Genomic DNA, 13,365 nt, shown 5'->3' on the forward strand with positions numbered 1-13,365 from the left:
ATTCATGAGGTTTATATTTGACAGATTATTGCCCACCCAGTCCCTTTTACCTGTTAAAATACCTTTAAAGGCCTAATACAACCAGTAACCAGTGGCGTCTAGTGGGGGGAAATTGTGAAAGTCTTCCTGAGTGTCAGGAAGACTCCTCCCTGAGGGCAGGGCCTAAGAAACACAGAGTAGCTTCAATTTCTCAGACCATTTTCACAATTGAGAATGACTTCCGGATGGGAGCCGAAACGTCTTGATTCTGAAAACATTGTCCAGATGACTACGACTGAAACCTTTTCTACGACCAAAAGTAGGCCAAGTAAATCAAGAACTGAGAAGTAGAATAATTCCAATTATAAGATCATGGTGAGGCAGAGTCTAATTAAAATATAACCTGTGGTTCTATTTTTCACTTTTAGATGGTTATATTATGTTAGAAATAGGCCTACCCGTGGGCTGCAGTTTAATTTCTAGCCTATTCAAACAAGATAATTTCATTTATAAGCTATATATCAGCTTACCTTGTTTTTTCAGTGTGTCACTGTACTAGTGCATTCTGGTCAGATTTAATTCTTTTCTTTATAAAAACAAGATTTGATCTTCAAAAAATCTTTTTCAAAAAAAGGAGTCTTGGGGAAAAAAGGGGAGTGACTCATAATCAAGGTGAACATGGTTTATTATAAGAAGGTTAAGGGGTTATGTCAATCCTGTATGCACGACTTGCTAACACTGATAACTAATATCAGTATGTTGCTTAGATTGGAGGCAGTCAACCAGGATAGCTTGGAGCATATACTTTTGCATAACATATATTAATCAGCATCATGGCAACAATGTCATGTTCTATGATCTATCAATATTACCTAGCAAAGCTCAACATCATGAACCACATGGCCCTCAGTTTCAGAAACAGCCACAGAGTGGAGCAGCGACAGGTCTCTCCTAATAATGTTATTCATGACGTGAGACAAGGTGAGCTCATATAGTGGCAACTAAAGGTTATTCCAGCGATGGATCAAGAGAAGAAGGGGGCCCACAGAGTCCGCTGGCACTGCGCAGAATCCTGAGCTGCGCAGGAGCAACGCTAACGAACACACGCACGTGACGTGAAACGTTTACCGTGTCCGGAAGTGCTGTGGCTTTTTAGCCAGCTTGGATGTTTTATCCTTTCATTACGGACTCTACCTGTTATTGTGGCCAACTCAACCTAAAAATTGTTAATTATCTTGCTCTTATTAGGCAACCACATTTATTTATTTGACGTACACCGTATACAGAGGACGTGTCGCGGTTAGAAACTGGATAGAATCTAACTTAACTGGCATGCCAGATGGCTAGCTAGCTAGCAAACTATCTAACTTGCTAGGAAGGCTGCCAGCTGACTGTAGATTTATGCCCGTGTACGGTTTATTTTACAACTTTAGTTACGTTTAAACGGAAGAATGAATAAGAGCCAGATGAAGCCTGGTCATATTCTTAACCGGTAAATGAGTTGCGGTTTAATTTCCCTATTCAGGTAACAGTAATGTTAAGGATATCGGGGACATATATAACGTTACTGCAGCTGGACTTCAACTGGTCGAGTTTGGATGCTTGAAAATGGAAGAGAAATACAGCAGCAACGTACTCTCAGGGGGGAAACTGGGCATGGTCGAAGTGCCTAATTCTAGGTATGTGTCTGTTATTAAGCTTACATTAATCTCATCCAGCTGGTGTGAGTTATGTTGTATTTTCTTGCCATTAAGTCAGATTACTCTTAAATTAGCTGTAACATTAGTCGACATGTTACAGTTTGTTGATTTAGGTCTACACCACCAGCTGGAACAAATGATGCAACTAATCATACTATTAATTGATTAGTTGTTTAGTCTATAAATGTCCAAAATAGTGAAAAATCAATTACCCAGTGCCCAAGGTGCTGTATATAAAGTGGGTCTTGTGCCCAGACTCCAAATATATTCAGTTTACAATAATATAAATCAGAGGGGAAAAAAGCAACTCTTCACATTTTAGAAGGTGGAAAAAGTGAATGTTTGCCATTTTTGCTTGATAAATAACTAATGATCAATGGATTATCAAAATTGTTAATGGATTTTCTGTTGACTAATCGATCGCTGATTGTTTCAGCACATATTTAGTGTATTAGTGCAAACAACTGTGCAACAGCTCAATCGGTGTGCAAAACCTTTTAATAGAAAGGTTGTTTTTTCTGTGTCACCCACCTCCAGCCCTAATATATTTTTCTTTGTCCTTTTCCCCTTCAGGTTAACCAGATATATAGTTTTACTGGTTGTCACGAAGGTCCTCAAGGCTCTCGGGATCTTTGAATCTTATGATATCCTAAAAGTTGTTCACATTGTCCAGTTCATCTTCATACTAAAATTAGGGTAAGTACTCCTACACTTATTACTTGCTTAGGTTTTATTTCATCCATTTTATTAAACTTGCACTTGGTATTATGTATTATTATCATTATTATGACTTTTTATTTTTGGATTTATGGATGGTGACAACATGCTGACAGTGATCCTTCTCCTTTCTTAGGAGTGCTGTTATTCTGCTTTTCTTTCAAAAGCCTTTCTCCTCTGGCAAAGTCATCTCAAAAAGACAGGTTTGTTCCCGGTGTTCCTTTTCCATCTGTGTATGATCCAGCTCTTGTTTCATTTAAGTAACAAAAAATGTTTTTCTCTGTTCAACATAACAGTAGGAACACATACTGTAAATGTTTGTTAAATATTTTACCCACCTGTGAATGCTTTTCTGTAGTCTGTATTATGTTAAGACATTTTAAGGTTAAGCCTTATAAAAGTAAAATGTGGTTTTTTTTTTTTTGTTTTTTTGGGGTTTTTTTTGTTCATGAAAGACATTGTATCAGTTCCCCTGTAAAGCCACTGTGTCAACCTGCCATAATGATGAATCTGTTTTTCTTTTTAAATCTGTTTTCTTTGTAGTGGATAAAGTTACTAAAGCATGCTGTTTTCAGCTGTGTCATATCCCTCCTGGGCTTCTTCGGTCTAACTCTCTGTGGACCTCTAAGGTAAAATGTCATCATAAATGTGTGTTAGAGTGTGTTTTTCATAGCAGTTAAAGGCAACAATGCTGTAATATAAGTGTGCGTGTAAGCATATTTATGTGTGTTTTAATTGTGTGCGTTTATGTCTGTGTCTGCTCATGCAGCAGCCTCTGTTGTGTTTAGGGTGTGATTAAAGTCTGGCTCGTGTCTGTTACAGGACATTGTTGCTTTTTGAGCACAGTGATGTGGTGGTCATTGCTCTCCTCGGTGTCCTGTTCACAAGCTCAGGAGGGGGGCCGTCCAAGGTAGGAGGCCACAAATTCACACAACTGGTTTGAAATAAGAAACTAGTATTTATTAAAAAATAAATAAATAAAAAATCCCATATATTTTACCCTACATTATTCATTGAAGTAGTGTCAGCTCTGTCGTGGTTTCATTTCAGGGAACACTTTGGACCTGTTGATTAACATTTCATCTGTGATGCTCAAAGTCCCCAAAGATTAGATTTGTAAACCCACCATCAGTGTCTGCTTTCATTTATAATTATGACATGATAATGATTATTCAATTGCCTACAGACTTTGTTGTGACAAATTTTACTAATGGCTTTTTGATCAAATTACACCCACCAACCGTTTTTACACAGTTTCATACAACATGTGTCTTATTTCTATTGTTTTGGCCATCATTCCTATCAGTAATAATAACATTATACGCATCAAGTTAATTGATGAGATCTGGGAACACAGTGACATTGCTTAAAAGAAGTCTAACTATCAAAGTTATTTGGAAGAGAAGACAAAAGTGAACTGTAAAAATATTACCCAAACTGTCCATTGTGTTCATATTACTGCCATTCAAGGTTCAGCTCCAAATAAAGTGGTTTAGATAATCTGGATAAACCATTGGCTTGTTCACAACCTGTCTGATTGTCTGACTGCTAGTGTTTCCTGCCTTGTCGGACTTTGTTGTAGCAAAGTTGCTGTGTTCCCAGATCTTAGCAATTACTTTGGTGAGTTCAACATTACCATAGCTAATAAAAATGATGGCCAAAACTCTGAAAATATGCCTGAAGTTGTAATTAACCAGAATTGTCCTTTAATTTTTCCTCAAGTAGAACAGAATTCATATTGTCAGAGAGCATTTTGTTGCTGTTTGGTTACCTCAAGGACAGAGGCAGTGTAGAATGGTCAGTGGGGACAGACTTTGAGAGAAAGCAAAGACTCCTAATGTTGTAAAGAATATAACTTACATTACAACAAGAAAGAGGAGTTGACATTGCTTAATCTCCTGCATATTGTGCCTGACACAAGGTAATTTTGACCCTGCTTGAAATTAAATGACTGTGAATACTGCCTCCGAATAGATCACTGTGGTAGAAGTATGTAATGTTTCTGTTGGTTTGTCTGTGACTTTGCGCAGACCAGAGGCGCCGCTTTCTTCATCATCGCTGTGATCTGCCTCCTCCTCTTTGACAACGACGATCTCATGGCAAAGATGGCGGAGCACCGTATCCTTTACTCCTTATGACGGGCAGCAGTTACTTTTATTGACGTGATCTGTTTGTGTTGTTGATTATCATATTTCTCTGTTATATTGTGTTTGCCTTGATTCGTCTTCTAACCAGCTGAGGGACATCATGACAGCGCGCTCACTCATTTCCTCTATACTGCCATTGCATTTTTAGGGGTTGCAGATCACAAAGTAAGTAAAGCCTGTGTCACAAATGTTATGTTTAGTGCTGACTACAGAAGCATAGTAAATTACTGGTTTTGTTTTCTAAATGATTTCCTCACTGTGTATTCCCGTTCTTCCCATCAGGGTGGTGTTGTGCTGCTGGTGGTATCCCTGTGCCTGAAGGTGGGCTTCCACACAGCCTCCAGGAAACTATCAGTGGAAATTGGTGGTGCAAAACGCCTCTATGCCCTTGACAACCTGGTTTCTGCGATGGTGCTGCTGCCCTGGGTCATAGTTCTCTCAGCGACCACAGAAGTAAGTCCACAGACCATGTGACAAAATGAGAAATCTTAACATGCATGTAGCCCGTTTTGTCTTCTGGAGAACTGGGTGGCATCACGAAGCTCACAAATGTCTGGAGAAATGCAAGTCAGAAAACTGCAGAGACATGGTGAGCTGTTATTATTTTTTAGAGACTTAAAATTAGCCATGGAAAGCTTTTTTTTTTTTTTTTTCCTTTTTTTTTAACCCAACAAAACAACCAAACCAGTGGTACTGTTTCAAGAAGTGGCAAGTCACAGGAATGGCTGCCTCAGTCTTTTCATTCAAATTTCTTTTCCTGTTAGGATGGCAACGCTAGTCACTCTGTCGGCCTGACAACAAGATCACTACTGACCAGATTGCCATGAAGTTTGGTGTGGATATTTATGACCCGCAGAGGATGATTCCTAATGTTTTTAGTGACTGATCTTTTCTGTAATGCCATCTTCTGGTTAAAAATGCTCCTCGACCAATACTTTGGTCCATGACACAGACCACGTAACACTGTCCTGTGATCGGATCAGATGTCTTTATTATTTGCTGTGGATATTCATTGTCACCAGAGGATGAATTCTCATGAATTTTATGACCCTGTGATGTTTCGGCTAATGCAACCTTTCCCTTTATCCATAAAAAAATATCAAAATAACACGGAGATTGACCATCAAATCTCTTTATGAGCGTATTTATGCTCCCCAGAGAATTAACCACCATACTCTGTGAGCTTCTGATGAGGTGATAAGCCTTTTTTATTTATTTATTTTTTTTATTTTTTAAGCTTTTTAAGTTAAATCCTTGTTTAGGTTGTCAGGAGTCTTCGTTTCACCTCTATTGTCATTTTTGAGGTTGTCGTTTGTGGGGTTGTCTTACTGGATTATATTGTAAACTGTTCCTGTATTTTGTTCACCGCCTCATTCAAACATAATAAGATTTCATAAATTACTTGTATACATGATCATATAAACAAGATGCATATATCTTCTTTAGCTCCATGTCTCCATACTGTGAATTGATTGAAACAATGTCTGTTTACGCTCAGATGAGTTCAGAAAAAAAGTCTCATTTATTTGACAACCTCACTGACTGTTTTTTCACTCTCTGTCAACACCAGAGTAAAGTAGAATCATGGTCGTCCCTCATCCTGCCTTTCGGGATGATAATCTTCTCTGTAATGATCCTGGAGTTTTACGTCGAGGCCGTCTGCAACACAAAGATGGAGACGCTGAGGTGCGCCCGCTACGGCACCGTCGCCCTCTTCCTCAGCGCCCTGCTGCTGGCCAACTTCTGGACTCACCCATTGACCGACCAACTGCGCTCCATGAGCAAACCGCCCCAGCAGGTCAGCACAGAGCATGTGCTCTCTGGAGGAGTGGTAGTCAGCGCCATCTTCTTCATCATGTGTAAGTAACCGCTGTTGGAGTCAGCAGCATGAGCTTTCTGAGGATGGAACTGAGTTGGAATTATAATCGTCATGCAGTCGTCATCATTTAAAACGTACCGTAGAGTCATTTTCCTTTTTTGGTGTACATACAGTAAGTGTTGCCCAGCACTGGTAAATGTTGTTGTATATTTCACTATTCTCACTGAAAAGCTTAAAGATGTTCCTGGTGTTATCTGTCCAGAAACAGAACAGGAACAGGAAGGCAAGGATGAGGTCATCTAATAAACACAGACAAATACACAGATGCAGCTCATTACAATGGGATTTTTGCACAGTTGCCTCTTCTTTTAAAACATAAAGGAGAAATAAGGACAAATGGCAAAAAGAGCTATGTGGATCAACAGTAAAATTTAAACACATCTTCATTTTTAACAAAACTAAGACGATATGATATTAAGTTAGTAACAACAACTAAAGCTCCTAAAGGGGTTGACAGGGTGCAAAGGGCTAAGACTCATCAAATTGATTTCTGTTACACTGTGAGAGGATGCACACTACATTTTGCATTTCATACATCGACCTTGATTTCTCCGCACTTTCTCTCCCTCATCTGCCTCTGCAGCATCCAGTATTCTCTCGTCTCCGTCAAAGAAAGGCCAGAAGGGCACCTTGGTGGGTTACTCACCTGAAGGGACCCCTCTGTACAACTTCATGGGTGACGCCCTGCAGCACACATCGCAGTCCCTCCCACGGTTCATCAAAGATTCCCTGAAACAGATCCTGGAGGAATACGACTCCAGACAGATCTTCTACTTCCTGTGTCTCAACCTGGTACGTGCCAGAGAAATTAATGGAAAATTTCTGATTTCAAAATAAGAGCTTTGTAAATAAAATACAAAAATAACAGATCGAACAAGACATATTATTAGCGGTATACAAGAGAAATAACAATAAAGTCATGACAGAAATAGTATTTTAAGGAACTGCAGTTCTGAGTTTATATAGCCTATTAATATCAACTGTTCAATAGGGATTGTTAATCCAAATAAGACAGCTATTGCACAAACTGCTCCTGCTCTCCTACAACATCTTGGTGACAAGATGGAAAAGGATGTTTCCAACTCAAAGAAACTTTGCAGCCAAGGCTGTAGCTACCACTAAGGACATGTCCTCTTTATTATTTCTGGGACTTTAGGGGGTTTAATGACCTGAAGAGGACTTTACGTTTTACAATTACACACAAGTTGCACATGATGGACGTTTTAAAAGATTATTAAAGATTATATTTTTTGACTCCACATATTTAAACTTGATAGTTTCAGACAAAAAATATAAGATTTCAGTAGAATAAAGCCTTGTGGGAGTGCAGAGGCGACTTTGAGATATAAAGATGTCATATTTATAAAAATATATATAGAATTGGAGCAGTTAGATAATTAAATATTTCTAATTTATTTTCAAGATATAAATTAAATTTCAACTTTTGTTTTCAGAAAATATATATGACTCAGACCTTTTCTAACTTGATTGGAGTTGGGTTTGACTTCAAATACTATTTGAGTTATTTTGAGTTGATGTAAAGTTTGTTGCTCTGCATGTTTCAGGCTTTCACCTTTGTGGAGCTGTTTTATGGTGTTTGGACCAACAGTCTGGGACTCATCTCCGACGGCTTCCACATGTTGTTTGACTGCTCGGCTTTAGTCCTCGGCTTGTTTGCTGCCCTCATGACCCGCTGGAAAGCTACCAGGATCTTCTCCTACGGGTAAGGTCCATAAAGAACACGTGAAAAGGCTTTGGCAGGAGATACAGGAATAACTGAAAGCATTTAAAATTCAGCTGGATGTCAAAAATGGGCTCTTTTTTTTTTTTTTTTGTATAGGTATGGTCGTGTTGAAATACTTTCTGGATTCATCAATGGCCTGTTCCTGATGGTCATCGCTTTCTTTGTCTTTGTTGAATCAGTCACCCGTGTGTTGGATCCTCCTAATATAAACACAGACATGCTGACTGTGAGTAAACTGCGTCTATGACTCAATGTAAAGGCTTGTGACTGAATGTACGTTTGCTCCAACCTGTTGATGTGCTTTAGTAACATTTATTTGGTATGTCCTGATCATGTTTTTGCCTTTTGTCATTTAATATTAAGTATGTGCTAATACAGAGTTTATATTATTTATATTTTCTTGCATAAAACAACCGCACATCGCACACTTCAAATATTATTTAATTTTAGTATTAAGTATTATTTTCAATGTAAAAGTACTAGTACTAGTCAACAGTGAATGTATAATGTTTAATGTGGCCCCGGAGGTGCTTTGTCCAGTCTTAGAAATACACATTAGTAATGACATCAGGGTTATCTTGATTTGGAGATTATAGATGTTGAATAGAAAGCCTGTGTTACAAACTGTGGGTGTGGAGTTTGAAAGACATTGGGCATTTACCAGACGGGAAGGGTCTAATGAAGAGACACTATCTAGTTGCATTATGGGAACTGTATGATCGACATGAGGAACTAAAAGTCAGGATGTCTCGGCCTCTGCTACATCAATTTTGATAATTATTTTTATAATCTCTCTTCTCACAAGTCCCCCAGTTTAATGGATGTGCTATAATTAATCAAGGTGATTTATTTGTCATTTTACAACATAGAATTGCACAATGTTGTAGCCCCTTCATGCCACACACACACACACACACACACACACACACACACACACACACATATTTAAGTATTTGAATATAAGTATTTAGAATAGAATAAAATTTAAATACACCCAGAAAGCAATAATGCTGATGCCTTCTATCTTCACACCAAAACGCTGAGTACTCTGTCCATATGTGTCAAAGCATAGTATATCAGATGAAAACATAGCAAATTAAACACACAATGCTCTTACATTGATGGTAATCATTAGGGATGAGCGAGTAGCCAACCACATTATCTATATCCGTATCCGTACTCATAATGGGCGGGGCTTAACCCGGACATGGGTAGTGCTTAAACCAGAAGTGGGTGGGGCTAACTAGAAATTGTTAATTAAGCCTGAAACTGATATGAGTTGATCAGAAGTTGCTATATTATAAAACTATTTACAGAACAGCCTCAGAACTGAGCTTCAGGTCAATGTTTTTGATCACAAGAGATTATTTACAGAACTTTTTTATAAAAGTTGCTATATTTACGAGTACAGTTATTGACACATTTTACTCTGATGATACTCTTACAAAAAGTACATTATCTGTACCGGATACTCGTTTCAGCCAAGTACTCGCTCAGCCGTAGTAATCATGTCAAACAGACTGGCATGTCCAGCAGACCTTTTTCTGGAAAGGCTTAACTCAAACATCTTGATGAAATGGACAGTAGAATATAAAATGCATTTCATTTTCAACCTCATCCAGATCACACCCTTTAATGGCTGCCTCCAATAAAAACATTCAAACATGTCCCTAATATTTACATATTTGGATGATATTGGGGAAAGTTATGTGCCTTCAGTTATTAATGGACATTCATCGAGTCACTAGACATCAGTCAGTCTGAACTCTGCGTGCCGTTTTTGTGTCCTGCAGCCGGTGTCTGTCGGAGGCTTACTGGTCAACCTGGTGGGTATCTGCGCCTTCAGTCACGCTCACTCCCATGGCGCCAAAAGCTGCTCGTCACATGACCACGGTCACTCGCACCATGGCCACTCCCACGGCGAGCACAGCCACGGAGGTCACGGCCACTCTCACGGAGGGCACGGCGGACACGGGCACTCCCACGGCTCAGGGGGCGGAGGCATGAACGCAAACATGAGAGGTGTGTGTTTCCGTTGATGCACTAAAAAAAAAAAAAAAAAAAAAAAAGAGCTTTGTGGAAAGGAAGTTGTAGCCAGATAAAATCCTCACGTTCTTTTTCTTCCAGGTGTTTTTCTCCATGTCCTGGCTGACACGTTGGGCAGCGTCGGCGTGATCATCTCCACCATCCTCATCCGTCAGTTCGGCTGGTTGATTGCTGACCCTATTTGCTCGCTGTTCATCGCCACGCTCATTTTCCTCAGCGTCATCCCTCTGCTGAAGGACGCCTGTGAGGTCCTCCTTCTACGAACTCCCCCAGAAAATGAGAAGGACCTGAACAGTGCGCTGGAAAAGGTGGAGAGTCACACATGATGAGGACAAAGTTACTGCAGTCAGATGGTGGTTTTACAAACTAACTGTAGTTATCAAAGGGGAGTATGCAGATCTTTGGGAAAATCTGTTTTTTATTTCACTTAATTTTGTGAGATGAGATGAATGGTAGCAGTTTTTGCACTGCTGTGTGAAGATAACACACTAAAACATTCCACTGAGACACATGATGTGGAAATTTTGTACTTTTCTTTAAACATTCGAAGTCCGTAGTATTTGATGCTTTTTACATTCACCAAGGAAGTTATGTGTTAAGTTCTGTTTGTTTGCAGGATACCTCAAAAACATGTCAACAAATTAATTAAACTTGGTGGAAAGTTAGGCCATGGGCCAAGGAACACATTTTCTATTCTGTGCAGTATAGAAATATTATACTACTGCACTTAGTACGTCCCATGATTGCCCGTCACTTGAGGTATTTTGATGATCTTAAATTCTTTTTACATTACATTTATGTAGCTGGCGCGTTTATCCAAAGCAACTTACAGTGAGTGCGGTCAACCATGTGGATACAACCCAAAAAATGTTTTAACAAAAAATAACAAAAGAAGAGGATAATGAAGCTTTAGTGGAAATTTTACAGAATTTTTTTCAAACTTGTATACATGCTCTAAATGTCCCATTTTCTTGAAACAAATGTCAGTCTATTGAAATGGACTCAGTCAAATCACTCACATCAACATAAGATAACTCATTCAAGAAGGTTCAGGAGCATTTTCCTTGGCAACAGTAAAACTTTTATGACCCCATCAGCAGATATTTAATAAATAGTTTTTCTGATTTTTCTGTTTTTTTTTTCAGATCGAGAAGATTGAAGGAGTTTTGTCATACAGAGACCCTCATTTCTGGAGGCACTCAGCCAACATGATCGCAGGGACCATCCACCTCCAGATTATGTCCGATGTGGTGGAGCAGAGGATCATACAGCAGGTAGAATCAAGTATCATACTGATGTTTCCCTGCAGACTCCATATCTGAGAGCCTAACTTCATCATACCAGCCGACAACAGTTCAATTAAATTTTATTTATAGTGCCAATTCATAACAGAAGTAATCTCATTGCATTTTTCCTATAGAGCAGGTCTAGGCCGTACTCTTTATAATATTATTTATAGAGACCAAACAAATCCCACCAGTTTGATCCGTGATCTGTGTTCGTTCGTTTAAAAAAATATATAAATAAAAAATTTTATTCATGGTCCCTAGAGGGTGAATCCTTTGGCAGATTGCCATGAAATTTAGAGTTAGTGTTATTGACATTTCTGATTGGTCTGTGACTGTGTGGTTCCCTTGATTCGTAGGTGATGGCCATTTTGAAAGACGCCGGGGTGAATAATCTGTCGGTCCAGGTGGAGAAGGAGGCATACTTCCAGCACATGTCTGGACTCAGCACGGGATTTCAGGAAGTTCTGGCAATGACGCAGCAGATGGAGACCATGAAATACCTGAAAGACGGGACGTGTATCATGTAACGACCAAATTGGTCCAAATGAAACTTGACCGATTCAACCCTCAGTCTCGTTTTTTTGAATTGTACAGTATATGTATGTATGTATGTGGTTCAAATAAATCTGAATATATTGGTTTTATCTTCGTGTCAACTGCATTTTGTTTGTGTGCAGAATTAGTGTTCTGAATTTTTCCTGCTCTAAACAGTCAGTATTTAACTGACTTTTTATTATTTGCATTTGTCATTTTTATTGCAACAATACTTGTGACAACAAAGAAAGGGCCTTTTGGTTGTAGCAAAACTTTAAAAACTAAAATCTTACTACATTGAGAGAGACATTTAAGTATTTGTCCAAATCATATTGGACTTGTACATAAATTATTTGGGGCTGACTGTTAGTTCATAGCTATAACTGTAGAACATATTAATCAACAAGGGAAGTAAAAAGACAACATACTTACAGTTAAACTTCCACAGAACTGGTCTGAATGCATGACGCTAAACCTCTTCAGCACCAAAGTGGAAGCAGTGGGGGAATTTGTGTAGAAATATTTCAAGGTTGTTTTCACTTCAGTTTTATTATGAGCAGCATTGGTTTATTCATACTGTACATGGGTGAGTTTTGTTTCTCATACATTCACTGTTTCATCAACTGATAATCATTTATTCTGTTATGTTCAAAATCCCACATTTGCTTTATTCTGCTACTGTCCCTCACCGGACCCTATTACCATTTGCTCTCAGACTTACAGTATTTCTTTCATTTCTGAGCTGTGTTGACCTTAACACCAGTCTTTAACAGTGGTATAAGTTGCCCAAAAAGTGAAAATAAATACACAGTACAGAAATGCAGTACAGATATGTTTGAAGTAATTCAGAAACAGTGTCATCATTACATAGTTTATCCACCAGAGAGCACTGACAAATTTATTTTATAACTGTAAAATGTCCCATACTGTCTATATCTCTGTCACAATTCTTTTTTTAACTTTCAAATGTTGATATTAGCCACCAAAAGGCAGCATTGCCACACTACATGTCAGGGTTTGCTTCACTGAGTAATCTTTATTTATTTTTTGTTTGTCATTTCTGATTTTTATTGTGTGAGAGTGACAGCTGGAGACAGAGAGGGGACGACACGCAGCCAAGGGCCCAGGCCTGAACAGCACCCGGGCCGCCGCGCTCCACCAGGTGAGCCCCCGGTGAAGAGCAATAACAACATAAGTCGTACTTTATGTTGTTACCCATTCTGTGTCTTACTGCTTGTATTTGTACTTTCTCAGCCACAACCATAACCCGTTTGGATTGTAGTAGGGACATGTTGGAAAAGTTTTGATATTTGTGTCACTAGCTGAGTTT

The 13,365-nt window shown here is 38.9% G+C and overlaps 1 protein-coding gene across 1 annotated transcript; it reads left to right on the forward strand.

The window, feature by feature from the left end:
* Positions 1-1,024: 1,024 nt before the first annotated feature.
* slc30a5 (solute carrier family 30 member 5) lies at positions 1,025-12,145 on the forward strand. The gene is made up of 16 exons (XM_044174293.1): positions 1,025-1,658; positions 2,253-2,375; positions 2,533-2,599; positions 2,940-3,025; positions 3,219-3,306; positions 4,427-4,514; positions 4,632-4,708; positions 4,826-4,996; positions 6,114-6,402; positions 7,006-7,214; positions 7,988-8,145; positions 8,263-8,392; positions 9,960-10,188; positions 10,294-10,520; positions 11,358-11,486; positions 11,858-12,145. Exons 1-16 carry the CDS (start codon positions 1,588-1,590, stop codon positions 12,026-12,028), a joined length of 2,313 nt encoding a protein of 770 aa, XP_044030228.1. The 5' UTR covers positions 1,025-1,587; the 3' UTR covers positions 12,029-12,145.
* The last annotated feature ends 1,220 nt before the right edge of the window (positions 12,146-13,365 follow it).

This window comes from Siniperca chuatsi, linkage group LG18 (assembly GCF_020085105.1).
Source record: "Siniperca chuatsi isolate FFG_IHB_CAS linkage group LG18, ASM2008510v1, whole genome shotgun sequence".
NCBI lineage: Eukaryota > Metazoa > Chordata > Actinopteri > Centrarchiformes > Sinipercidae > Siniperca > Siniperca chuatsi.